This window comes from Coccinella septempunctata, chromosome 1 (genome assembly GCF_907165205.1).
Source record: "Coccinella septempunctata chromosome 1, icCocSept1.1, whole genome shotgun sequence".
In the NCBI taxonomy this organism is placed as follows: Eukaryota; Metazoa; Arthropoda; class Insecta; order Coleoptera; family Coccinellidae; genus Coccinella; species Coccinella septempunctata.
Genome location: NC_058189.1, coordinates 3,421,515 through 3,446,484, shown reverse-complemented (window position 1 = coordinate 3,446,484; position 24,970 = coordinate 3,421,515). Strand labels below are relative to the sequence as shown.

The 24,970-nt window shown below is 35.2% G+C and overlaps 3 protein-coding genes across 5 annotated transcripts; 2 read left to right on the top strand and 1 right to left on the bottom strand.

Annotated features, from left to right (window-relative positions):
- The first annotated feature begins 399 nt into the window (after positions 1 to 399).
- On the top strand, positions 400 to 1,901 carry LOC123314389 (lipopolysaccharide-induced tumor necrosis factor-alpha factor homolog). Its single transcript, XM_044899669.1, has 2 exons — positions 400 to 962; positions 1,644 to 1,901. The coding sequence occupies exons 1-2, from the start codon at positions 470 to 472 to the stop codon at positions 1,880 to 1,882; spliced, it is 732 nt and encodes a 243-aa protein (XP_044755604.1). The 5' UTR covers positions 400 to 469; the 3' UTR covers positions 1,883 to 1,901.
- Positions 1,902 to 2,713: 812 nt separating this feature from the next.
- Positions 2,714 to 23,430, top strand: LOC123313378 (E3 ubiquitin-protein ligase RNF216-like). 2 transcript variants are annotated; one of them, XM_044898243.1, is made up of 9 exons: positions 2,731 to 2,786; positions 2,841 to 2,913; positions 7,030 to 7,260; positions 9,336 to 9,531; positions 10,987 to 11,329; positions 12,591 to 12,875; positions 18,746 to 19,035; positions 19,399 to 19,539; positions 22,636 to 23,430. In XM_044898243.1, exons 3-9 carry the CDS (start codon positions 7,050 to 7,052, stop codon positions 22,790 to 22,792), a joined length of 1,623 nt encoding a protein of 540 aa, XP_044754178.1. In that variant the 5' UTR covers positions 2,731 to 2,786; positions 2,841 to 2,913; positions 7,030 to 7,049; the 3' UTR covers positions 22,793 to 23,430. The 2 variants fall into 2 exon arrangements, with proteins under 2 accessions (XP_044754188.1, XP_044754178.1); XM_044898253.1 differs by lacking the exon at positions 19,399 to 19,539 and having other exon boundaries at positions 2,714 to 2,913.
- LOC123313390 lies at positions 16,038 to 18,066 on the bottom strand. 2 transcript variants are annotated; one of them, XM_044898270.1, is made up of 5 exons: positions 17,961 to 18,066; positions 17,784 to 17,864; positions 17,588 to 17,665; positions 17,296 to 17,471; positions 16,038 to 16,060 (listed from the first exon to the last, which is right to left on the bottom strand). In XM_044898270.1, exons 1-4 carry the CDS (start codon positions 17,986 to 17,988, stop codon positions 17,335 to 17,337), a joined length of 324 nt encoding a protein of 107 aa, XP_044754205.1. In that variant the 5' UTR covers positions 17,989 to 18,066; the 3' UTR covers positions 16,038 to 16,060; positions 17,296 to 17,334. The 2 variants fall into 2 exon arrangements, with proteins under 2 accessions (XP_044754205.1, XP_044754197.1); XM_044898262.1 differs by lacking the exon at positions 16,038 to 16,060 and having other exon boundaries at positions 17,086 to 17,471.
- Positions 23,431 to 24,970: the final 1,540 nt, after the last annotated feature.

Here is a 24,970-nt window from a genome sequence, read left to right as displayed (position 1 = left end):
TAACGATTTTTTTCCCATTTTCAAAGGACCGCTGTGACCTAGTGTCATGTCCGAATTCAAAAGTAGCTTCTACACTATCTTAATCTGACACGTCGAGTAGGTACATATGACAGTTTATTTTTTACATTTTTGAAAACCTACAGACGCTTTCCCTACCGCTGAAAGTGTATGCATCATAGAACCTTTTCTTCTTTCTATCATCTAATCATCAAAATCCACTAGGTCTCCACGACGCTCGAGTAAATCCTTTTTTTAGCATCGTAGGCTTCCCAACTAATGGATGCAGCTTTGAAACTTCAAATATTCGTAAGGAATGGTTCATTACTCTAAAAAATAACATATTCTTTGCTCTGCATCATTTTCCATAGAAAAGATGTACCTATGTTTTGATTTTCGGTGTTCCCTTGTCACAGAACTTGACAAGTGTCGAAAGATGTTTCGGAAAATGTAGGAAAATTTATCTTTATAAATGAGAAAGCATGATGATGAGGAGGTTGAATGTGCAGAAGTGGGCGATAAGGGAAACAGAAAAGAACTAGATGAGATCACTTCGATGTGCACAAGTGCGATTCTCGATCAAATCCGACAAATTCCTGTTGACGAACATGACACTCAACCATCTACCTCTGGTACCGTGAGTTCGAAAGAAAACGTATCGGCAGATATTGCTCTGGTTTCGTCTGTGAATATCACTCCGAAATCCATCTCAGGCTGCGAAATATTCAAAGTTTTGAAAGCTGTGTCCGAATCTGAAAATGAAATTCCCAGTATCCCTTCGACACCACCACCCAAATATTATCGAACGCCTCCTACGTATTCTGCAGTGATGAGGATGGGTCCCAATACAAGAGAACCGAAAAAAATGTCAGACATGGATTCGTCCAAAATTTTCGCTAGAGTGCCACCACCTTCATACGCCGAAGTTGAGGGAATTTGGTCGGATTTACCGAGACAAAATTCATGTAAGATTTATCCAAATGTAAGAGTCTTTGCACGTTTTATCTAAAACCAATCCACTCTTTTTAGAGTTTTTGTCTGTCTGTCTGTTTGTCCGGAGTGATCTCCGGATTGACCCAACCGATTTTGTACAGGACTTTGACTCTTGGAAAGGGGATTCTCCAAGGAAGGCCTTCTTCTTCTTTCTCTTTTTGTATGTGTGGTGCCCCACCGGGCTGAACTGAGGGTCTTGTGGCCTTAGATGGAGAGAGTCTTTGACATAAGGGAGAATTCATTAAAATGAATCATTTCACCTGAAATCGCATATAAAAATACCAACTGTGTCCGTCTGCACTTAACTTTATTTTATTCACATCTCACTTCCACTCCACTCCACTCCACTCCACTCCACTCCACTCCACTCCACTCCACTCCACTCCACTCCACTCCACTCCACTCCACTCCACTCCACTCCACTCCACTCCACTCCACTCCACTCCACTCCACTCCACTCCACTCCACTCCACTCCACTCCACTCTACTCCACTCGATGGGATTTCGAAATGGTGTATCACTCCATCCCAATTACCCTACTTTTGAGGAGACCTTCCTACTCTGTTCTAAAGAGGTTTGAGGAGTGAAATCCTCATTAAAACAATGAAATCTAATCTTGACGGTAAAAACTACAAAGTTTTTTTTTTCCACAGCGGAGGTAGTTTTATTCGGGCCTGATCCCGTTTACATGGTATGTCCACATTGTTCAGCAATTGTCATAACGGAAACGTACACACAGAGATCAACTGCAACTCATCTCACAGCTCTCGTCCTTTGTCTATTCGGATGTTGGCCTTGCTGTCTACTGCCATATTTCATGGACTCCTGCAAGAATACTTATCATCACTGTCCAGTTTGTAATTATTTTTTCGGATCGTATCATCCATGGTAAAAATAAATAATAATTTGTTCATCGTTTTTTTCTGACTTAATTTCTACATCACGCAAACGCGTGTGGGAAAGGCGTTTTTCCCGCACTCTCTTTGCGACTGCATGCCGGATTATAGAAAAATATTTTCATAGTATAAAGTATAACAATGATGATTTCAACTAGATCTCAGAAAAAATCATTTTTTCTATTCATATTTATAGAATGAATACAACAGAGTATATTTATCCATGCTAATCACTAGTAACTTTGAATGCAGTGTTTTTATCACTGATAAAGTGACATGCACTGCGTTGAAAAGTACAGTGACTCTAACAAGTTCTTAGAGTAACTGTATTGAATGAACTTTGAGCTCAAAATAATTGAATTCAATGGTATTGGAAAGAACAGTGACAACAATGACAACTGAATAATTTAACAACTTGTTAGCCAAATTATTTAGTCTCTGTTGATAGTCACTGCAAAGAATAACAACTGTTGTTAGAGTTGTTCCTCTTTGGTCACTGTATTGCAAAGTACAGTGACTCTAACAAGAGTTTAAAGTTTTTAGAGTTACTAAGGAATATGTGGCGTCACCTATGAAGTCCTTGCGCAATCATACCCTTTCCTAGACAGTGAACTCTAAATGGTCCTTTAGAGTTCAATCAACGACCCGGGACCAGGGACTATGATCAAAACATATTCAATGTTATTGAATATGGGCTATCAGAAATCCTAATTTTAGTTTTGATCATATGACTCTGTTATATCAAAATCCAAAAAAATATTTGGTTATATGTACTTCTGTTCATATGACCTACTCGTAGTTGCGATAATTCTTTGTTGTTTTTTTGAAAAGATCTACTGTTGAAAATTCGCTGATTTGTGGGAAGTCCCCCAAGTGAATTTCCAATCTGTATTTATTTTGGTAAAAGAATTTGAAAAACCAATCGAGTTTTTGAAAAATGCCATTCATTTTCTGTACATGAGTGATCATTTACAAAGTTCTTGTTTATTTGTTTTGGATACATTCCCGATAAGGATCTGACTTCGCTGTAAGTACTCATATTGTTGGGCTGAAACAAAAAAAATAAAAACACTACATTTCTCAGCTACTTAGCTTTGTTATAATCAGTGACTTTATTGAAAAAAAAAAAATTCTCAACATAAGGATTGAGCTATCATTTCATATTTCACCTGGATCTTTAAGCCTACACTTACATTGTTTCATTTTATAAGAAATGATTCAAAATTGATTCAACAGAAATAACAGAACTTGGTTTGTCTAGGAAGTAAGAAGATAATTTTTTTAATTTCTTTTCATTAGATAGGTAATTCGTATTCATCATTTTCCAACCAATCTGCATATTGCACTATGGGAATTCATACAGCTCGTAAGAGAGAAAACAAATTATAAATCAACCATACCAGAAGGAATTTTAACGCATTTCATGGAAGACCGTTTAGGATTAGTTCAGTAATAAAACTCAAGAATACCAAATCAAAATTCTAACAGCTGCCAGAGAAGTATTTTGATTTGTAACATATTACGCTTGTAATATCTATTTGAAGTTGAATATGTAATGAGTAGGGTATAGGTATAATAGATCTAATTTATTCTCAGTTCTGAACTCTAGCCAACCAACCGGAACATCAATAATAATAACAGTATGCAATACGTTGGTCTTTTCACATTGTTTTTGTTGAGGATTTTGTTGCACCATCTCGATAGTTTATATACTAATGGTTATAGCTTCATATTGTCCTGCAAAAGATATGCAATGGTGATACCTTAGTTTTCAGTCCCCCATGATTCCCAAATAATGATTGTTCTTCTTGAATTCATATCCGGAATTCTCTTTCTGTTTCTCAAATGACCAAATCCTTGTAGATTACAGTTAGTTCTGGTTGTTTACCCTCGAAAATGTCTTGTTTCACAACCATTTATACCTGATTGGTTCATTCAGACCCTATAAATACTGTATTATGAGATTTTTGGACTCAGTTGGGTATGTTTGGTATTGTCCAACAAGAGAATGTGCAAAGTGAAGTTATAGAAGTGCAATTTATTGGATAAGGAGATGGTGCCTATCAGGACTTATGGTTTATGAGATGCATGTTAGGTGAAAGTGAAGATGCTATTTGCTTAAATTTTTATAACATTTTAGAATTACGCCTATGAAGGCTGATGTGAAATTATCATCAAAATACAAAACTGAAATTCACTGAGCTATGTTTTTATTGAGCAAAATTTCAAATTTATTATATATGTATGTAATTGAAATTGAATAAAATATACATCTGAATTCTTTTGGTTATACATAATATTATAGTTAAGGGGTACCTAGTCAAAAGTGGCCAAAAATGTAATTATGGAAAAGTTTCCCTATGTGTTATTGTAATTTTCAAGAAATATGTTTTATGAATAATAATAATAATGTAAAGGATATACATAATATATACTATATATTTCGTTTTTCTCAAATAATCCTTAAACTTCCCCTGAAATAATACAAGGTGTATTTATTCATTGCTATTTTGTAAATTAATTATTAATAAAAAAAAGGGCTAACACAGAAAGTCTAAAGTCTATTCCATCGAGGAATACATAGTAGATATGCTGGCTATGGTTTCGGTCTTATTTGACCTCGTCAAAACAACACTATACTTACACCTGGATGAAAATGGAACGGAATTATGGACCCTGTATTCGATGTCAGATGCTATAATTGCTATACCTAGTACATATTTAAACAAACCCTATAGCGCTCCCTGACCGGAGATCCAACTACATTCTTTTTCTTTACCCCCCTTCCTAGTGTGAGTTGTGTTGCTCTGACGAGGTTAAATGAGACTATGGTCAGCATCTACTCTTCCCTAATGATATGGACTTTGTGTTAAAACTCTGAGTGATGGTGGCCTAGTGGCCAGCTAGCTCAATTTAGATCTGACATTTGTTGGTTCATATCAATGGATGTTATACAGGGCGAGTCTTTGACTTGTACCAATATTTGAACAGTAGATTCTTGAGGTCAAAAGAAACACTTTTTCCCTCACCATTTTTTCCGAATTGGCTCGGTTTGAAAGACAGGCAATTGAAAAACCATCAGAAACGCTTTTATCGATTGAAATTATATTCTTAATTTATTTGATGAATCATTTTCGAACGCAAGATATCATCCACATCTTCCAGTTTTCTCATTATAACCATTACGTGTCATAAAAATACCAAAAATTCAAAGAAACCAACTCTTGAAATTGAGTTGGACGCTATCTCAGAGCTACTCACATTTCCATCCATATTCATACTTGAAAACTTGTTATATATTTATAGTGGTAATAAAGACTATCGATCGGATATAATACCAGAAATAAATTTCAGATGGGAAACAATTTTTTGAGATGGTCCCGAGTATTGAGCAATATCACTTTTTAAGACTTACACAAAGAAACCAGCCAATACAAGAATTCAAGAAACCAATGAGAGATATATTGGTCAGTAATGAATTTTATTCGATTGATGAGTTCATTTCATTTTGGAAAACCTGAGTTAATTAATTGTCTGTCCTTGTTGTGTCTTTCTTTTGTCTCTGCACTATATGCATATGGTAGTTAGTTAACTTATTTCGGAATGTGTGTATATTGTTTTATATTGTTCCAACACTTTTATTTATACACTATGACTACGGTGAATATTTTTCATTTATTTTTATTATTTATTCATTTTAACCTGTAAATATTATTTCATATATACATTTTGACATAACTTTATTCATGCATTTTTTGTCTATACGCTATAACTTGCGTATTTAAACTGCTCATTTTACAAGCCTCCCTGTCTATTTGTAGTTGTTTTGTGTTTTGTTGAGTGAATTCTTGTATTTATATATGTATTTCATTTTTTTACTTTGACCTGTGAAAGCAATTTTTTGTGATTGTAGAAACACCAATAAACTCTCTCTATCTAATCCATATTTTAACGTTATGTGGAATGAAAATGTTCTTCATATTTTCTCGTATAATGCGCGGTTTTCGGATAATTCGACATTCAAAAATGAAAAATATCTTTGGAATTTGAAAATTCCAAAAATTGGCTACTTTGAACGAATGCAACACTTTGTGAAAGATCCACAAATGTGTACTGTCACCAAAGATATTACAATATCTTTGAGTGTCACAGATTTAACTAGTTATTCTGAAGGTATTTTTGTTTTTCCAGGGGTGGGACAGCGTTATGAAAACTTGAAATGGCTATATCTTTTTATCAGGGCCGAATCGGAAAAAGTGGTATACGAAAAAAGTGTTTCTTTTTGAACTCAATATTCAATATTGTTCAATATATATAATATTGTTCAATATTTGTACGAGTCAAAGACTCACCCTGTTGTATATCTAAATAAATTGATGTGGATGAATATAAGACAAACCAAGAATCCAAGTACACGTCAAAGGAATCGCCTTAATACAAATTTCCATCGAATCAATCGAATTGAATTTGGAAGAACAAACGAAACATTAAAATAAGCTGCCAACCGCAATAAAGCGGACTACCTTGAAACATTGAAATCCCTGCGGAAAACTATTTTTCTACAAGCGTGTGCGATCAACTCGTTTTCCCGCACGCATTTCAAGTCGCAGAGAGTCATTTTCCCAAACGGTGTGGGAAAAACGGTGAAAAACCCCTGCTATTTCTTTCCCGCACTGAAATATTATAGAGTATATTGAATTCTGTCATATTTATATCATGTGTGTGCACCGAACGCCAACGATGAAACAACCATATGGTAACGACATACAGAAAGCACTTGTTAGGAAAATAACTATTACTCAAATGTATTGCGAAAATGTTTTTCCTCTTTGAAGAAACTCTTTTCTATTGCGGTTGATTGTCAGAAATTTTTGTGCACCGATTTTGTTTTTGCACAACTTGTTTTTGATTAGACTGAATGCGTTTGCTGATACAATTCAAATATGTGTTCGATAGGAAAGTGTGGAACATTTGGAAATTCGTAGAAAATAATTTCCTAAATTTATTCCATGGACTTGGAAATGTTCCAAAATCTGTGTGCGTAGAACGAATAACCCATCGTATTGAAAACGTTTGAGTTGGTTTATAATACCTTCAAACTATGGAAATGGTACCAAATTCGCTATAATATTGACATTTTCAGAACGGACGTGTTGCTCAAAAATGGATGATAACTATATGGAAATCTTGAAGGAAATTTTTCCTAACCGTTCCACTGAACAAATAGAAGATGTAATTGAAATGGTCCAGGAAAACGGTGAGGTTGAATATAACTTGGAGACAATGATCAATCTCTTGACTGAGTCAGGCGAATCGACCATTTTCGAACACACTGAAGGCTTGGATGAAGCTGCAGGGTTTGGACATAACGAAGGTAAGTTGTTTTTCACTTTTTTAAATGTTGAGGACCTACAGCATTGGATTAAAATGCATATAGTACTTTGAAGATTGAGCATATAATAAAAAGATGGTTTATATCTCATGTTTGAATACACTTCCGCATTCCAAATTGATTTAGCTTTTTAAGTTCATCAAAACTTTCGTTAGATTTATCAAAACGTTCTTTCATGAATGTTTGAGTCTGTACCTATTACTTAAATGGAGTGTTTTTATAGGATGAAATTTGCATATGTTTTTTTTCAATGACAATAACGGTTCATTAATTATGTGCTAGGTCAACGCCCGGTGTCACAAAGCCTCATTATTTTTATTTTTCAATCAATAATTCACTTTTAAAAATGCAAGAATTCCTCGTTGCTTCAAATTATGATTCAGTTTTGTATTTTGAATTGTAATATTATAGAATCTCTCTGATTGTGTCCCAGGCATGATGAGTCATAAAAAAGGCTGTAAGGTTGTATTTTATCCACTGAGAGAATATTTAAATGGAAACTGACTGAAATTTAAAAAAGAAACTTCCCTTATGCGGACAGGGAGGAATTCAACCAGTTTCGTGAATCTGGTTCAGTCAAAAGCATTGTAACAGCTGTCATCAAAGATTTCCTCCCTTAGTCTATTTTGCTAACATTCTTCATTCTTTACCAAAGTTCTTAGTATTACATATATCCTTTTCACCCTATTATTAATAATTTTTTCATTTGTGCATATGCCGCATATGGAATTATTCTCATAGAATGGAAAAACCAATTGAGCATTCTGGAAAAGATATTTCCTAACATTAGTCCAAACTTTTTATGGAACTTTAGTCAAAAAAACAGGAATAGTATCAATAATGTCAATATTCTAATCGATAGATTGTTATTGGAGGGTGAGTTTATCGGAATGATTTCCTTGTCGTTATGTTTCATTGGTTTTTGTTCATAAACCGCCTTGTTTTTTTTTTTGTTGTACATTATTTTGCCAGTATTGTAAGGTCGAAAATTATGATAAAGAACAATGACTTTGAATTTGCCTTATTTACAGTTATTAACATCTGCAGTGTCAGAGCCATTTCTACAAAGTCATGAAGTTGATTATCACATGGTGGATCTGAAGTTTTTTTACACATCTGTCAAGTGCTATACATAACTTTTACACAGCTTGCGCTATAATGAATATAATAATACACTGCTGTGAATTCTGTTCTTTTTTTATTGTGTGCTGTATCATTGAGGGGTTGAAGACTCAAAGGCTGTATTTTATATGGGCCAATTTTCGCGAAAAAAATCCGAATAATCCATACAGTGGAGATATTACAGTGGAACTTCCAATACTGCTTCGATCTGGTCAGTTGTTGATATATATCCGACTTCATCATAGTGGATAATACAATAATACCTTTACAATTTAGGATTATTTTCACTCCTGTCTCCAGCAGACACGAAAAATGACGATTCAACCAAAAATTTCAGGAATAATGAACATAATAACTAACGGATATTTTAAATGAGTCACACAATGAAACCAAACTGCATGTCCAAGTTTTGAAAAACTTTTGAACCCTTCCAAAATCATAATCCTTGAAGTTCAACATGAAGATGATAATGTTGGTCAGAATAAGTAACACATACATAGGTTACATTGGTAACTTGTGTATTCTAACGATTACAGAATTTGATCGGCATCAAAAAAAAATTATTATTCATAAAATGGACAATTTTTCTTTGTCATTTTCAACGCCCGTTTGTTTTTATATCCAATATTTAAATAAAATGTATTTAATATTGACAAAACGAATATAATTCATTTGATGACACATCATTTATTATATTCTATTATCTGTAGATATAGGCTCTGCGTAGATATAAAGATAACAACTTTTTTAAAGCGTAATATAACCTTGTAATCGACACGATGCCATCTTTACATCTTGAGGTGTGGCTCACTAATGACATCTAGGGAAGATGCTCAGAACTTTTTACTTTGCCCGATATTATTACCATGGAATCAAAAACTGTACTATTTTCGCACTGGAAAAAGGGAATTTGTAACAATTTTCAATTTCATTAGGAGGTTATGGGCACAGAACTCGAAACCGATGTGATGCTATTTTTGCTCAATTGTCCGATGTGATTCCTGATGCAGATCCTGATTACTTGAGGAAAGAATCGGAATTGTTGGCCGAACAGCCGAATGATGATTTGCATCAGTTCATATTAGATACTATAGACTCTAATAACTATCCTACAAGAAAGGACTATCTCATGTAAGCTTGATCATTTGTAGTTAGGAATAGAATGGGGAATTCTCCTGCAGACGAAAAAATTAAATAATCAATAAAATCATGAAATACTTATCTTCAAAGCTTCGAAAACTTGTTTGAAGCAATTGAAAAAAAAAAATAAATGTGGGGATTTAAAATTCAAGGGCCTCGTTTCTATTTCCCTATTTGGCAACATCGACTGTAGATTACGTAGATAATGAAGTACCACAGGATGATAAAGATAGATTTAAACATATGGTTTCTTGAAAATCACCAGCTGTTTTTTCTTCTTGGTAAACCCAATCGTCCTTAAGATTTGACTGTGTTAGTACACAAGACATACCCTCATTCTTTTGTAAGTGCCCAAAATCGTCCCATCTCGTTCAGGAGTCAATGGGGTATTTTCCTAAAACTCAAAAAAGAATTAAAAATTATTTTTGGAAACCATTTTCCATTGGTTAGTCACCACATAAAAGGTTCCATTCAAAATTCAGTAGGAAAAAAAATATAGCCTTTGAAAAAAAATATGTGAGAGCTTGTGACGTAGAATGCCTTTACTAGAGTCTAGTAATTTTTGTGAATTCGACAACATCGGAACTGATCAAGAGGATATTATATAGAACTTGGAACATAAATGCATTTATGTATTTATGTTCCAAGATACAGAATTATATCTTCCTGAAACCGATGACAGTTTCTGACATTGTTTTAAACGTTCTTGTCAGATTGTTATAACTTGTGGAAATGGAGTCGAATTTTTCAAAAGCAAGCAGTGAAAATTTACCACCTGTAAACTTTTTCATATTGATGACTTTAGGAACCTATAAAATATATCAGCAATGCCTTCTTTCATCAACAATAACAGCCCAAGGAAGATCGAATATTAACTGACAATAAACATAGACTCAATATATTATCAAGTCTATGGAGATCAGAAAACATTGATGAGAGTCATTGATGGCAATACACAACCATAGACGCAATAATATATGGAGATCAGAAAATTTGATGAGAAACATTGATGAGTGTTCCAACGATGCCGGATTGTAAAAGTGACGTAGAATGTTTCTGGGAGAATGCCTCCGCGATGTGAATTTCCGTAATTAAAAACAGGCAAAATACAACTGTTAAAATAGAAAAAAAATACTTTTCCATATATTTGAGATATGAGGATTTCGTTGATATATATTTTGAAATTTAGGAAAATACCCCATTGTCTCTATCTTAGGACCAGGTCATCTATGATGGAGGGTCACCATAATGAAGAGAACTTAATTTAAGGGGCTCTGTGGCAACTTTGTGTACGAGAAACAGTAATTTGGATCGTTTCTGCGAAGAATTTAAAAAAATTCATTAATGAAACTCGTTATCATTTAGTTTGTATTAATAATCCAAATTGAGGAGAATTCCCTATTACAGTAACTAGATTAGTGGATGATTAATATTTCTGAATTTTAGACGACAAAGAAATGTAGATGAAATCAGAAAATTCACTAGACATTTTACAGTCGAAGGATTTTTAGACGTCATACCAAATCCAGCGGAGTATTTCAATTCCCCCAACTACGTATCATCCCTTTCTGATGAGAATATTAGTGCACTGGATGAAGATTACGCTTTGAAATGCCTAATGAATATATTTCCATATCTTAGGGAAAAAGATATAGTGAAGATTTTCAAGAGAAGAAAAAATTTGATTCAGGCTAGTGATATCCTTGCAAGGGTTCCAAGACATTTCAAAAATCCTAGAATACCATGTGATATCAACGAGGACTGTGATAACATTAAACTTCTGCAAGAGGTGAGTTGTTAATTCTTCAATTGAATATTTAAATATTTTTGTGTATCAATAAACTCAGTTTAATGGAATTCTACAATAAACAGCCAAATTTTCCCAAAAATATTCACTAAAAATAATTCGAGTGTATTTAAGATTTATTGATACACAAGTTATGATTATAGCCTTCATCTCTATATTGGAAAACTAAAAACATTCATATTCCACTTATCAGTCCTTTTGTAACCTGAAGATATAACTAGCTTTTCTGGAATTCAGTAGCATTCGTCTTCTCCGCTCTGTTTTTCATTTTATGGAAGTTTAAAACTTCTTTATTAAAAAGGGACTACTTCTTTCTTGAAACCCAGAACCAGCCAGATGTTATGTTCAATTGTTATGTTGCAAGTTCATGTTTAATATCCTCCTCAAACGTTTAGTTGTTGAATAGGTCCCCTTCAGATATTTTTCACTTCAAGACCTGAATTAAACTGGAATAACTAAAAATTGTTTTAATTATTAGCATTTCACTTTTTTTATATAACTGGGTCTAGATTTTGATCTTGAGGGGTTGTATTACATCTGTATAAACATTAATAAATACATTTTGATCTTCTTAGAGCCGTTGAATTCACTTGAAACATTGAAGTGGGTAGTAATACATTCAAAAGGTTCACTTACCATCTTGTTTTTGTTCAGGGGCTACCAATTATAGCCCTTTGTCCACTGTTATGATATCATTGAGAATCATTAAGTTGAATACTCATTGGTGATATGTATTTTTTAATTGCTGTTGTATACTAATTGATGAACTTTTATGTAATAAAACTTTTTTATTTTTTCACATTTCTATTTCTATAATTTTTCATAGACTTGATTTATTGTTGAATAATATAATCGAAATTTCCTCATGTGGCCTAAAAAATATTTAATCTTTATTCAGAATAGATCCTCATTTGAAGGGCACAAAGACCAAGTTTGAATTCAAACCGTATATATTTTCAGACTACCATTTCACCGCCTGGCAAAACAAGTTATGGTATGTTTATAAAGTAGTGAGTGGCAAAAAATTTGAAATCATATTTTCACTCCTTATTTAATTTACTGCACTTTTGGTTTCTTATGAAACTGTTTTTTTACTGTATAATAATTGATCCATATATTATATGAAAAGTTTTGATTAATTTCACCCAGCAATGATATAGGTCATTATATAAACATCACATGTAGCAATAGTATGATGTGATATATTCGGAAAATTCTCTTCTGAAATCACCCAACGTTTCAGATAGCATTTATTGAAAATAGGAATGAAATAAAAACTGCGATCAAGATGAAAGATGAACATTATAGATTAGCTAGAGAAGAAGCTGAGAAATTTGGGCTGCTGGAAACCTGCCAATGCTGTTACTTCGAAGGACTGTTGCCTGAAGAATGTTACTTTTGCAAGAAAAGCTGTCCCTTTTGTAAGGAGTGTGTGCAAAAAGGGGTTGAGCATGCGATTGGGGAGGGAAAATTGAATTTTCCTTGCCTCACAAACTGCAATTCTGAGTTCGACATTTCTACCTTGAGGGTATGTAGAAAATGTAGTGAGAAAGTTTTTAATATACTAGTAGAACGATCACCAAGTATAGTTCGATTCACGGGGCACTTAAAGTTTTGTATTTTGTCTCGCACTCTAGATAATTGGTATAGGGTACAATGATACCAAGGTTAGTACCAAACTTGAGTTGAGTTCAGAATAACTAGCTAAATCTGTGACACTACACATCTGTGGATCTTTTAAACAGAGTTATATTCAGCCAAAGTACCCAATTTTTCAAATTTCATAGATACTTTTTAATTTTTCAACATGAAATTACTCGGAAACGGCGCATTATGCGAGAAAATATGAAGAATACTTTTATTTTACGAAACGTTTAAATATTCATCAGATAGCGACCAACTTACTTTCAAGAGTTGGATTCTTTGAATTTTTGGTATTTTTATGGTTCGTAATCGTCATAATTAGAAAACTGGAAGACGTGGGTGATATCTTGTGTTCGAGAAAGATCCACCAAATGAATGAAAAACTATATTACGAAATTTATTTCATTTGATAAAACCGTTTGTGAGATAAAACAAAAAATAACATTTTTTATGGTTTTTCAACAGCCTGTATCTTTCAAACCGAGCCGATTCAGAAAAAGTGGTAAAGTAGAAAAGTGTTTCTTTTGACCTCAAGAATCTACTGTTGAAATATTTGTACGAGTCAAATAGAAAATGTCAAAAATTGTCCTACTCCGGTCCTGATTTAAAAAAATGTTGAACGATGGCGGTTGGACTGTGAGAAACAATTGCGAATTTTGAAATAAGTATGTTGATTAGTTCGAGATATTTCATTCAAATATATTCCCCCTATATATTGTAAAGAAATGCCCCCTGGCTGTTAAAACCTCTTGTAAAATGTTCGGAAGGGCCTGGCAATGCAGTCAACACTGAATCCGAAGTATCCAGAATGTATCTTCTCATGTGCGTCGATTGGAAAGTTGATGACTTATTGCGGAGCCAGATGTCAATGCGCGCTAGAGTGACGTAGCATGTGGCAAAACCCGAATGACCCCGAGTACTTCCGGTCTTCTATTGCGCCTCTTTGCTACATCTTTTTGACTAGGTGGTACAATCCAGAGACAACCGAGACGGTCAACTAGGAACTAAATCTATGTCCGATTTTATCTTCCATCTCTTTCTAACATTGGCTTTGGGAATATATAGGTGGCGCTGGAATAGGCGGCGGAAGAAATGGCGGGAAATTTGAATCTCCATTAGTCCATATCGCAGTTAAATATTTCGATTTTTGCGAACATGAGGAAAAAGCTCTCATTTTTGATATTCAAGACACATATAATATCGACGAAAATATCTTGAATAACAAAAATGAAAGTTTTTCTTCATGTGCAAAGTTAATCATTTTTGACATTTTTAGGAATAACAAAACTCTGTATTCACAAGAATATGTTTATTGGCATACACACACATATTGGTACATACATATACAACTAGTAAATCCAAGAATTTATTACAATTGGTGCATAAAAATTGAAGATTAGAACATATAAAATTCATTAAACTTTGAAATTTTTGAAAACCATGAAAATTAGAGCCATGAAGGTCATAAAGGTAGACAAGAATGGCGATCGAAATGGGTGATGATGCAAAAGCTGGTCGAAGAGAAGTAAAAAAATAAATTAAATCAGGAATGAAGCATTTTTTTTGCATCTGACTTCACTTCTTCGCACTTCCTTTTGCAACACCAAGGAATGCCAATCCCACATATTGCAGCAGAATATGTTTATTGACATACACACATATATATATAGCTGGTGAATCCAATAATTTATTACAATTGGTACATAGAAATTGAAGATTAGAACATATAAAATTCATTAAACTTTGAAATTTTTGAAAAACATGAAAATTAGAGCCATGAAGGTCATAAAGGTAGACAAGAATGGCGATCGAAATGGGTGATGATGCAAAAGCTGGTCGAAGAGAAGTAAAAAAATAAATAAAATCAGGAATGACGCAATTTTTTAATTTTTTTTTCATAGGCCTTTTTTTTGGCATCTGACTTTACTTCTTCGCACTTCCTTTTGCACCACCAAGGAATGCCAATCCTGCATATTGCAGCAGTCGTGATGTCCCTTATGCGATTTTTATGATCAGGACATCCTAGATCCTCAAAATTTATGTCAGATCTAAGTACCCCAAGTGCGGTTGCTGCTACTTTAGGATGGGATGGGGAGTTATCTAAAAATTCCTCCAACCTGTTAATTCCACATCCTACAGCAACAAAGTACCTTTCACTTGGGTACATTAGGACTGATCTTTCATCCGACCATTCTTTATTCGCTATGAATAAATTTTGAGGTTCTGAACTGGATGAACTGATCATATTATCGCATAAGGCACAGCATATGTGTTTTTTGAGGGTCTTCACAATAGCTCCTGCCACATATGCTACCGAAAAAACACCAGGGTTTCCATCTCTCGATATATTAACCGACAGTTCCTCAGGTGACGTCTGGAACTGAGGTATTTGATCGGTCAAAGAAGCATCTTCTGGAACTTCCATCTCCTCCCTCTCAAGGGAAATATTGAGGAATGATTTCAAATTACACAAAAGTGTATTTTCGTCATCCTCACAATTTCTCCCTTGAAAGCTTTGATTAACCAAACCATTGAGGAGTTGTGTTTTCAGGGTCCCAATGAATTGCTGCACTGTAGGATTGTCATTGGATCCGCAACCATACCTTATTTGCCCAAACAGGTTCTCCAATGGATCTTGATTCAAAGATCTGGTCCTCAGGGAAATGAAACCATTGTTCCTTAAGTATTTCCAGATCATTTGAATCGCATTTATAGATTGGAGCCAACCTGTTTGGGAAGGTGGCATAGATTTTCGGATTCTGCCATTTTTTGTATACCTCATGAACTGCCAATTTTGCACCTTCTCATGTTCCTCCTTCCAAAATTTTATGTGAGGGGAGCCTAGCTTCAAAGGTCCCCTCAGCTCCTTTCCAAAAGGACCTACAGCCGCTTTCCCATTGAAGCTGTCGAACAGCATGTCCACTTCCGTGATGAAGTTTGCCGTAGCGACAGCTTCCGAGTCCAGTTGCCCTGAAAGATTAAGAAAAGATTATTAGAGTTGGTTAAGTTAGGTTGATGAAATATATATTACCTCCACTGACCAAAGTGAATACGTAAGCTGCAACTGTACGACTCAGTACTTTTGCAGCTACATTCACTTTCATTGCATACTGCAATATGGGTTTCAAGTAAATCTCCTTGATTTTGCAAAGACTTCTGAGCACCATATTTTTGGATTTGTCTATTTCGTAAGCTTTAACCACATGTTCAAATTTCGCTATTTTGGTAACTGTGGTTTCACCAATTTTCAGCGGAATTTGGACATTATGCTTACGAAACAGAGAATATGAGCATTTTAACAGATGTGGTGGGTCAAACATGCAAAAAACTTTTTTTTCTTCAAAGAAGAAAAAAGGTGTCTCCATGGTAGCACCAAGTTCTTTCACGCACCTCACATTGCTGGGACCCATATCGCAGATTGTAGCAACAACATCCACTTTGGCCATGTGCTTTGCTGCAGAGAGGACTGTTAAGAGACAATCTTTCAACTCTGCAGCATTACAACCCCTGTGGCTGAAAAAAAATGCCACTGGTTGCTTCCAATTTTTGCCCAACCCTACCAGCATAAATACCAATGCTTTGGTGGCAAGCCTTTTACTGAAGCTGAATCCTCCAAAATCTTCAAAACCAAGAATTTTATCTTCCCCACTATCGTACTGGACAGCTTCTTTAATGTCCATCTCATCAAAAAGAAGGACACAGCATCTTTCTTTACCTTGGGGAAGATTTTGATCAATTTGGTCAAAAATATTTTGGTTTATGCCAACTTTGAAAGGAACCTTCTTCAGCAAATTAAGAATGGTATTTTTGCATGGTAGGGATGCAAATTTTCGGAGGAGATTGTAACAACGTGGACTCCTCTTGAAGAGAGATAGTGCCAATATTTTGTCCTCCAGCGACCATCTTCTTCCTTTAACATTCTTCACTTTATAGTTTCTGATTTGAGACACCATCAAATTGGCTGTCAGTGATGGCACATCCTTAAAAATATTCTTCACAACCCTTTCATTCGAAATGTCAAGGATATCACTGACAGCAGCACTCCTTTTTCTGCACAATGCCTTCACCTTCCGCAGTTGATCCTCCTTTCTCCGTAGTATATCGACCAATTTCTTCTTTCTTGGTGTCGAATTTGAAAGATGGAAATTGTCGATATTTCTAAATTCACGGGATCTCCTCCACATTGGAGACTGTGGCAATGCCGGAGTACTCGGAGTCGGATCATTGAGATCTGAAAATAGACAAATGATTTTTACATTTATTCATAATAGAAAAAGTTTGCTGACACACCTCAATACTTGATATGTAATAATGATCAGTGATGATAATAAGTCAGAAATTGTCTAATGACAATTCTTACATACAAAATGAATAAAAGTTTTAAGATTTTCATTGAAAGCAAAAACCATACCTGATAATGAAATTGATGTACCTGCATGTATCTCTTCAGTTACAGAAGCTTTTCCCTCATTAGCTGGAACTAATTAAAAGATCATTGAAGTTGTAGTTTATAAGAGAATCATACATTTGATGGAATTGTAGAAAACATGGAACCATATAAACTAAATTAATATTTTATGGAAATGAATATAATACCTGATGATGGGAATGTGGAAGTACTTGATACAGCAGCATGTTCCTCATCAGTGTTAGGTTCTACCTCATCAGCTAGAACTAATTGAAAAACAATAAGAATTGTATTTGATTAGGGATTTACACATTTAATTATAGCATCAAAGATAACATGCAACCATATGAACTAAATTGATATTTATAGGAATGAATAAAATACCTGACGCTGGGAATGTGGATATACCTGATGTACCAGCATGTTCCTCATTAATAAGGGAAGGCATGCTTTCCAATGTATTTGCTGAAACATCGAAATAAGAGTTAGCATTGTAATATATGAATATGATAATATGCAACGTTGGACGAAATTAGTAATTTTAGAAACAAAATTAATTACCTGCAGAAGAAGAGATTACCCAAGGCATGGGAATAGCATTTCTATTCAGTTTCTGCAAACTTGAATCGGTGAAAGCTTCCCTTCTGAAATGGTTGTTGCAAATTCTGTGATGTTTTCTTACAGCACATGCTTTAAAACCCAGAGTTTGCATCCACAACTCATTCCTGTGAAAGAAAATATACATTTACTCAAATGATCTTAGGTTTAAATAAACAATTTTACGTACCTTGCAGGGTTGTATGGAAAACAAAATAATCTCTGGACTTCTGACTCAGAAGCCCCACATATTAAACACTTTCTTTCGGCCATAATAAAAATTAAAATCTAAATTAAATCACTTGCACGAGGCGTTCTCTAAGGAAATTCAAAATGATTCTTAGAGATAGGATAAACAGAGTCATGCGCCATTCCGCTTCTTTCATAAATTTTTCTTCTTCTTTATCATTCTGTACATAGACATTTCAAATTATCCAAAAAGCGTTGGTAGCGCCCTCTGGAAATTACTGGAGGAGATGGTTAAAAAGGATAGACTTATACAAGTCACACAGAACAGAGAGAGATGCAGCATCATTCTTAACTTCGGACAAATTTTGGCCTGGAGTTGACCGTCTCGGTTGTCTCTGGTACAATCTATAGAGTCCACCAAGCGCCGGTCAAACAGATCCTCATACCTCTGAAACAGAAAAATTGTAGATAATTTGGTAGAGGTAGAGAATGTGTGATACTCCTTATATCAAAGTTTTTTATTGCCATGTTCTGAAGTATGTTCTTTATTATCATTTCAGATGGTTTTGAACAAGAAGACCTTCGATCCTCTATTCACCAAAATACAGATGGAAGAGGTAAAAAAGGCTAACATTGATGGTTTAGAAACCTGTCCATTCTGCGATTTCTCAATGATTTTATCTAGTGAGCAAAAGATTTTCAAGTGCCAAAATGTGGATTGTATGGAAGAAACTTGTAGAGAGTGTAGACATAAATCGCATGTGCCATACAGATGTAATGAAATTGAATATGATGAAGATGTTCGAAGAAGGACTTACATTGAGAATAAAATGACTGAAGCTTTAGTGAGGTAAAAAAAATTGTGCATATTCTGCCGAAGACTTCCTTGAGTAGCAAATAAAAAAATTTATGAAAAAAAATAAGAGATCATGATATAGGTTAATGTCAACGCTTCTTATTGTATTAAAACAGATTCATTTCCAAGCATCATTATGATTTTAAAATCGAAATTGTTTCAGCTTCATTTCATTCCGAATTTGATTATTCAGCCAATTTACAATTTATGATCTTCCAAAGAATAGTTATCAATTACTGAAAATTCGAAATTTTCAAGCTACACAAAATATTTTAGGGGAAGCGAAGTAATAATATTTGTTTCGTATTTGATGTCACGAGTTCATTTTTAAGGATTTAGGATCACATGTTTTTTCAGGACATGTTGGATGTGCCAAAAATCATTTTTGAAAGAATCTGGATGTAACAAAATGACTTGTCCTTGCGGTGCGAAAATGTGTTATTATTGTGGCGCCAATGGTATAGGATATGACCATTTTGGTGAAATATCTTCGAACAAGTGAGTACACCGGGATAACAATATTGAGAACAATATACTGCTTAAAAATTTAACATGCGTTTAGAAGCCTTGCATCTAGAACAATTAGTGTGTTTGTTAAACACACAACAAGATTAACATCTGGGCTTAGCAAAATCTACTAAGAGCATCGAGTCGCTATCTTGCTACTGGAAGTGTAGCTTATACTCATTTGCGGTGGACGAGCAAGAGCTACAACCGTCGCACAAGATCGGCGAATACGGTTGTTTTAAACATGTCTCGTCTGTAATGTCACAGCAATCACGCCGCCTACCTGACCCACCGCAGACATCACAAGAGCTCGCCAATTATTTGACGAACATTTGGCAAAACATTTCTCAAACTTTCATTGATAACCTCAATGAAACAACGCCTTAGAGCTAGAGGAGGCTCTAAATCCAGTCTTGCTTACTGTTGACATTTCAGGCAGGTAAACCGTATGTAGTCACCTATTATTATTATTACAGATTGTTGGGCTTGTTGGTCGAACCCACCAAACCTGCTACCGCAACCAAAGCGGTCTATTGTGGCACAAGCTCAGAGAGTTAAACTTCTCCCTTCAGTCCCATCATACTCAGGATACAAATTTTGTTCTGTTTGACTGAGCCATCTTTTTGAAGGAGCGGCGTTAGAAGGTGTTCAAAAGCTGCATTGGTAACGCTGTCAGTGCATCTTTGGTTGCGGCTACGACTAGATTATCTTGTGGCACAGGTATTCGACACGACAATGTCTAAGACGCAACTTAAGCAACGCAGAGAGCCATTTCCTGCTCAAGCCAATGTTTAGGCTAGGTAATTGTAGGAAACGGAGTTATACCGGTCATGTTCGGTCGCCAGAGCCTCCTTCGTATGAACAGGGTGCACCGCGAGTAGGCGAGGTTGGCATTTGAGAAGACAGGATATAAAACGCATCCTTCCCCCTTACACCCCATTCATACTTAGGAAGGAAATGATGTCAGAGGGGGAGTGATTCTTGAGTTCCTCTAGATTCAGCTTGGGAGAGCCAAAGACTCCAAGTCTGACCCTGTCTGCCGCCGGACAGTCACAGAGGATGTGCTCAATCGTTTCGTCCTCTAGGCAGAGCCTGCAGAGTGATTCATTGACGACGCTGAGTTTATGTAAGTCAGTTCTGAGCCTGCAATGTCCCGTAAAGACCTCCATTAAAGATCTCAGATTGGTTCTAGAAAATCGTAGCCATTGGAGAATCAGGATAATATGAATAATATGAATAGACTGGGAGGCACTCATATGGCCCTGTGCGAGTGACGCAGTCAAGAACGGTTGTGCCGATATTCCAGGACCCTCTGCCATAATCAGCTATTGTTTCGTTCCCTGATTAAGGAATTAGAAATTCTTAGAGGTGGTTCCGGGCCAATAAAAGCTGAGGTTGACAGAGCCATTCGCCTCTGCTTGGAATCAGAGAACTGAAGGTTCCATCCATTCTTGTGATTATCTGATCAGCTCTCATGCCCATCACTTCGTCCGCCTTCAGTTGGGTTTAGAGCCTATCGGGCACGTAAAAGAGTTTATCAGTATCATTCACGGTTAGGTGCTGGAGCCTGAAGTTACTAGTCTCACCTCTCCCTGGACAAGAATGTGAATGGGAAGGAGATCTAATAGCATCTCCATGGATGCGGTTGGAGTAGAACGGAATGCCCCTGAAATCATGAGGCATGCTGTTCTCTGGTTTCTCGAAAGTTTGTTTTGGGTTTCTTTGCGTTCTGTGCAGGACCACCTGGCGATGCAGCTGTAGGTGACTATTGGTCTTAATCACCGTGACGTACAATCAGCGGAGATGCTTCGGCGCTATCCCCCAAGTGTTTGCACAAATCCTTTGACAGGCCCAAAGGGACTGTCTGGCTTTGTGGACCCACAAGGGAATTCCAGTGAAGCTTGACACCTAACTTAATACATATTCAAAATAGTTGTTTTACTTCCCTTCATACAGGGTGAGTCAATCATGTGTACCGAGCTTTCTGGAAGTGATAGTACATTGAAAAATAAGTAAAGTTTGATAAATACTCTCATGGCGCAAAATGCATATTAAGGCAGATATATCCTTCCAAACTCAATTAAATTTAAAAAAATTCTCCGCATAACTTCCACGGTTGAACGGTGAATGCCACCAGATTGAAATTATGTGCATAAATGTATGTTGTGAAAATACATTTTTTATTACACTTCTACATTTCTGATATTATGATAGAGGGTGTTTTTAGAGGGTAAGTCATGATTTATTTGAGACAACTTCTTTCGTTGTATTCGTTTTGGTGAAAAATTAGAAGCATTCGGCGGAGCGAAGAAAATTACAATTACAAGGTACTCTTATACAAATACAAAAAATTGAACCGTTTTCGAGATATTTGAGTTTTTGCAGTAGCTTAATGTCAGTATATTCATTCATCGCGAGATTCATCGATGACAAAAACTCAAATATCTCGAAAACGGTTAAATATTTTGTATTCAGATAAAAGTGCCTTTTTCATGTACTCACTTTTAATTTTTTTCACCAAAACGAAATTTTTGAAATTTCATTATCTTTGGAAGGATATATCTCCCTTAATATGCATTTTGAGCTATCAGTTTATTTATCAAACTATCCTTATTTTTATTTTAAATGTTTTAGCACCCCCAGAAAGCTCAGTACACATTTTTGACTCACGCTGCATATGATGTACGCAAATTATTAACTTTAATTTCAAAGCAGTGTATTTTTGGAATTGCAAGGAATGTTCAAATTCATAATAACATGGAACTACACAATTTTAAACTACATATTCCGATAGATTGAATATTGAATTATTGATGTGGCCACAGTGGTTTAAAAACTCAATTTTTGTGAAAAGCATATAATCTGTTTTTAGTTCTATTCTGATAGGTATCCAATTGATACCTTACTGATTAAAAATTTAAAATCAGATACAGAAATATCTCAGAATGAGCTCAAACAAACAAATTAATTACATGTATTTACATATTAATCCGGACTACTCATAATTAATATGTTTTTTGCATTTTTCTTTGGATATAATTTCACCAGCTTCATTCTGGATAATCTTCTGTATGGATAATTTTTCAGGTGCCCTTTGTATACCCAAGACCTTAAACAATTTCATGCAGATCGTGTGATTAAATCAGCTGTGAAAGCGAAAGAAGAACTTGGTCTCAACCAAAATCCCCAATTGCTAAAAATAGATCCAACTGAAGGATTGGTGGAATATTTTCAAGGATTGTAGGTAAAAATCGTATGTTCGCTGTGTACTGTGAATCTATTAGTTCAGTTCAGGCATGAAAGAAAAAGTGCAATCCCTCAAAAATATGTTATAGTTATCTGTTTGAAAAACTCTAAGATTTAAAATTTTTTATTCTTTGATATATTCGGATTTCGAAGTCCAGGATCTTATTAATAAAATGATTCGTATTTAATCTGATAATTAAAATACTCCAAGTGAAAAATTCGCTGTGAAATAAATATTATTGTTCGAATGATCTTATAACTATGTACAGGTTACTCAAAGTTTTTATGTACTATTTGGGTTTGTACCTTGTATAAGAATATTGTTAAAACTTCAAATCTTTTATAATTGGACTTTTTTATTATTACATTTTTTTAATGAACTGAATATTCAAATAAAAATTATTGTAGTCTTTATTGATATTTTAAATTCAATATGAAGATTTATTCTGTTGGGGACGGTAATTTATGGCATTTCTGAAATAACAAATATGTGTGAATGAATTTTCATCAGATAATTTTCATGATATGTCAACTGTATTCACTATTGATGAGAAGTTTCTGTAAATTTAATTTTTTTTACTCAAATTGTTTATTCCTGGTTTAATTACTTTATTAAATAAAGATGACTCAAATATTGTCATTAGTATTCTTTACTTCAATAATGGAAAAAAGTACTCTACATTTGCTTCATGATCTGAATTTGAAATATCCTAGGAGGAGTGGAACGAAAGTTGAAGAACTGTTCCCAACTAACACTATAGACCCTGGAGCCTGATCGAAAATGACCAAGGGCAGTCATGATCTCTAATAATGAACTCATCGAACTCTAACAAGACCTGGAACGATATCTATATACAGGAATGCAATCCATATTCTGAAAGAGCAACTCTTCTCATAATAAATATCGAAATTTCATCCGCCTCGGCGCAACCATTTGGTCTTGAAGTTTTAACTAAACCCATCTTTTTGGGAATTTTTCGAAGGTCGGCTTTCTAGTGGCGCATCTTCCAGGAAACTCATCGTCGATCTTAATGCGGCACATATTTTGAAAGAGCAACTTTTCTAGTAACAAATCTCGAAACTTCATCCATCTCGTCGCAACCGTTCGGTCTTGACGAAGTTTTAACTGAAATTTGCTATTTATGGCATAAGCCATTTCAACAATGAAAATCTAAACAAAGGTTGATAGGCTTAGAAATTTCTTGAAATGGATTAAGCATATTCGAAAACCCTTATTTGCTTACTAAACATTCGGATATCTAACAGTTTACCAAAAAATCTATTTTTTTGTTTTTCCACTTTTCATTTTCTGGAGTGCAATTCTTTATTAAATAATGAACTGTTTGGTTTTCTGGAATCCACGAAACAGCTCCATAACCTTTCTCTTCCTCATATTTTCTCGTATAATGCAAAATCCTGGTATGTCCGCCAGAAAGCCTTCAAACAGATATCAGCCTGGAGGATGAAACTCTAGAGCAGGTCGAGCAGTTCAAATACTTGGGAAGCTTCATAAATACTAGGGCTGACCTAGACACGGAAATACACAACCGTATCAATTCGGCATCACGGACATTCTGGCTAAAAGACAGAGCGTTTCAAAATTACGACCTCAATCTGAATAAGACCAAGACAGCTGTTTACAAAGCAATGGTCCTCCCAACGCTTCTTTACGGAAGCGAAAGCTGGACGCCCTACAGGCGACATATTTTAAACAGCTTGAACAGGCGCAACAACGTCATCTAAGACAGATAATGCACATCAGATGGTTACACACAGTTTCGAATGTAGAAGTCTTGCAGCGCGCGAGTTGTACAACAATTGAGACTCAAGTAACGAGGGCCCGACTCAAATGGAGCGGCCACATTCTGAAGATGCAAGACACAAGACTCTCCAAAATAGCTCTGTATGGCAAATTCACAGAGGGTGCCCAGAAACCAGGATGCCAGAATAAGCGGTTTAAGGATATACTGCATCAATCCCTAAAATCAGTTAATGCCAATCATAACTGGGAACAACTAGCGTTAGACAGATCACAGTGGAGGTCTTTGGTCCACAGCTATAATGGAGACTTGAGAAGAATACAGCGGCGGCCAGATCTGGTTGGTGACTATGAGTGTGAAAGGATCTGTAGGTCACAATTGTGTCTCTTCAGACACAAGAGACAGGAGGGCACACA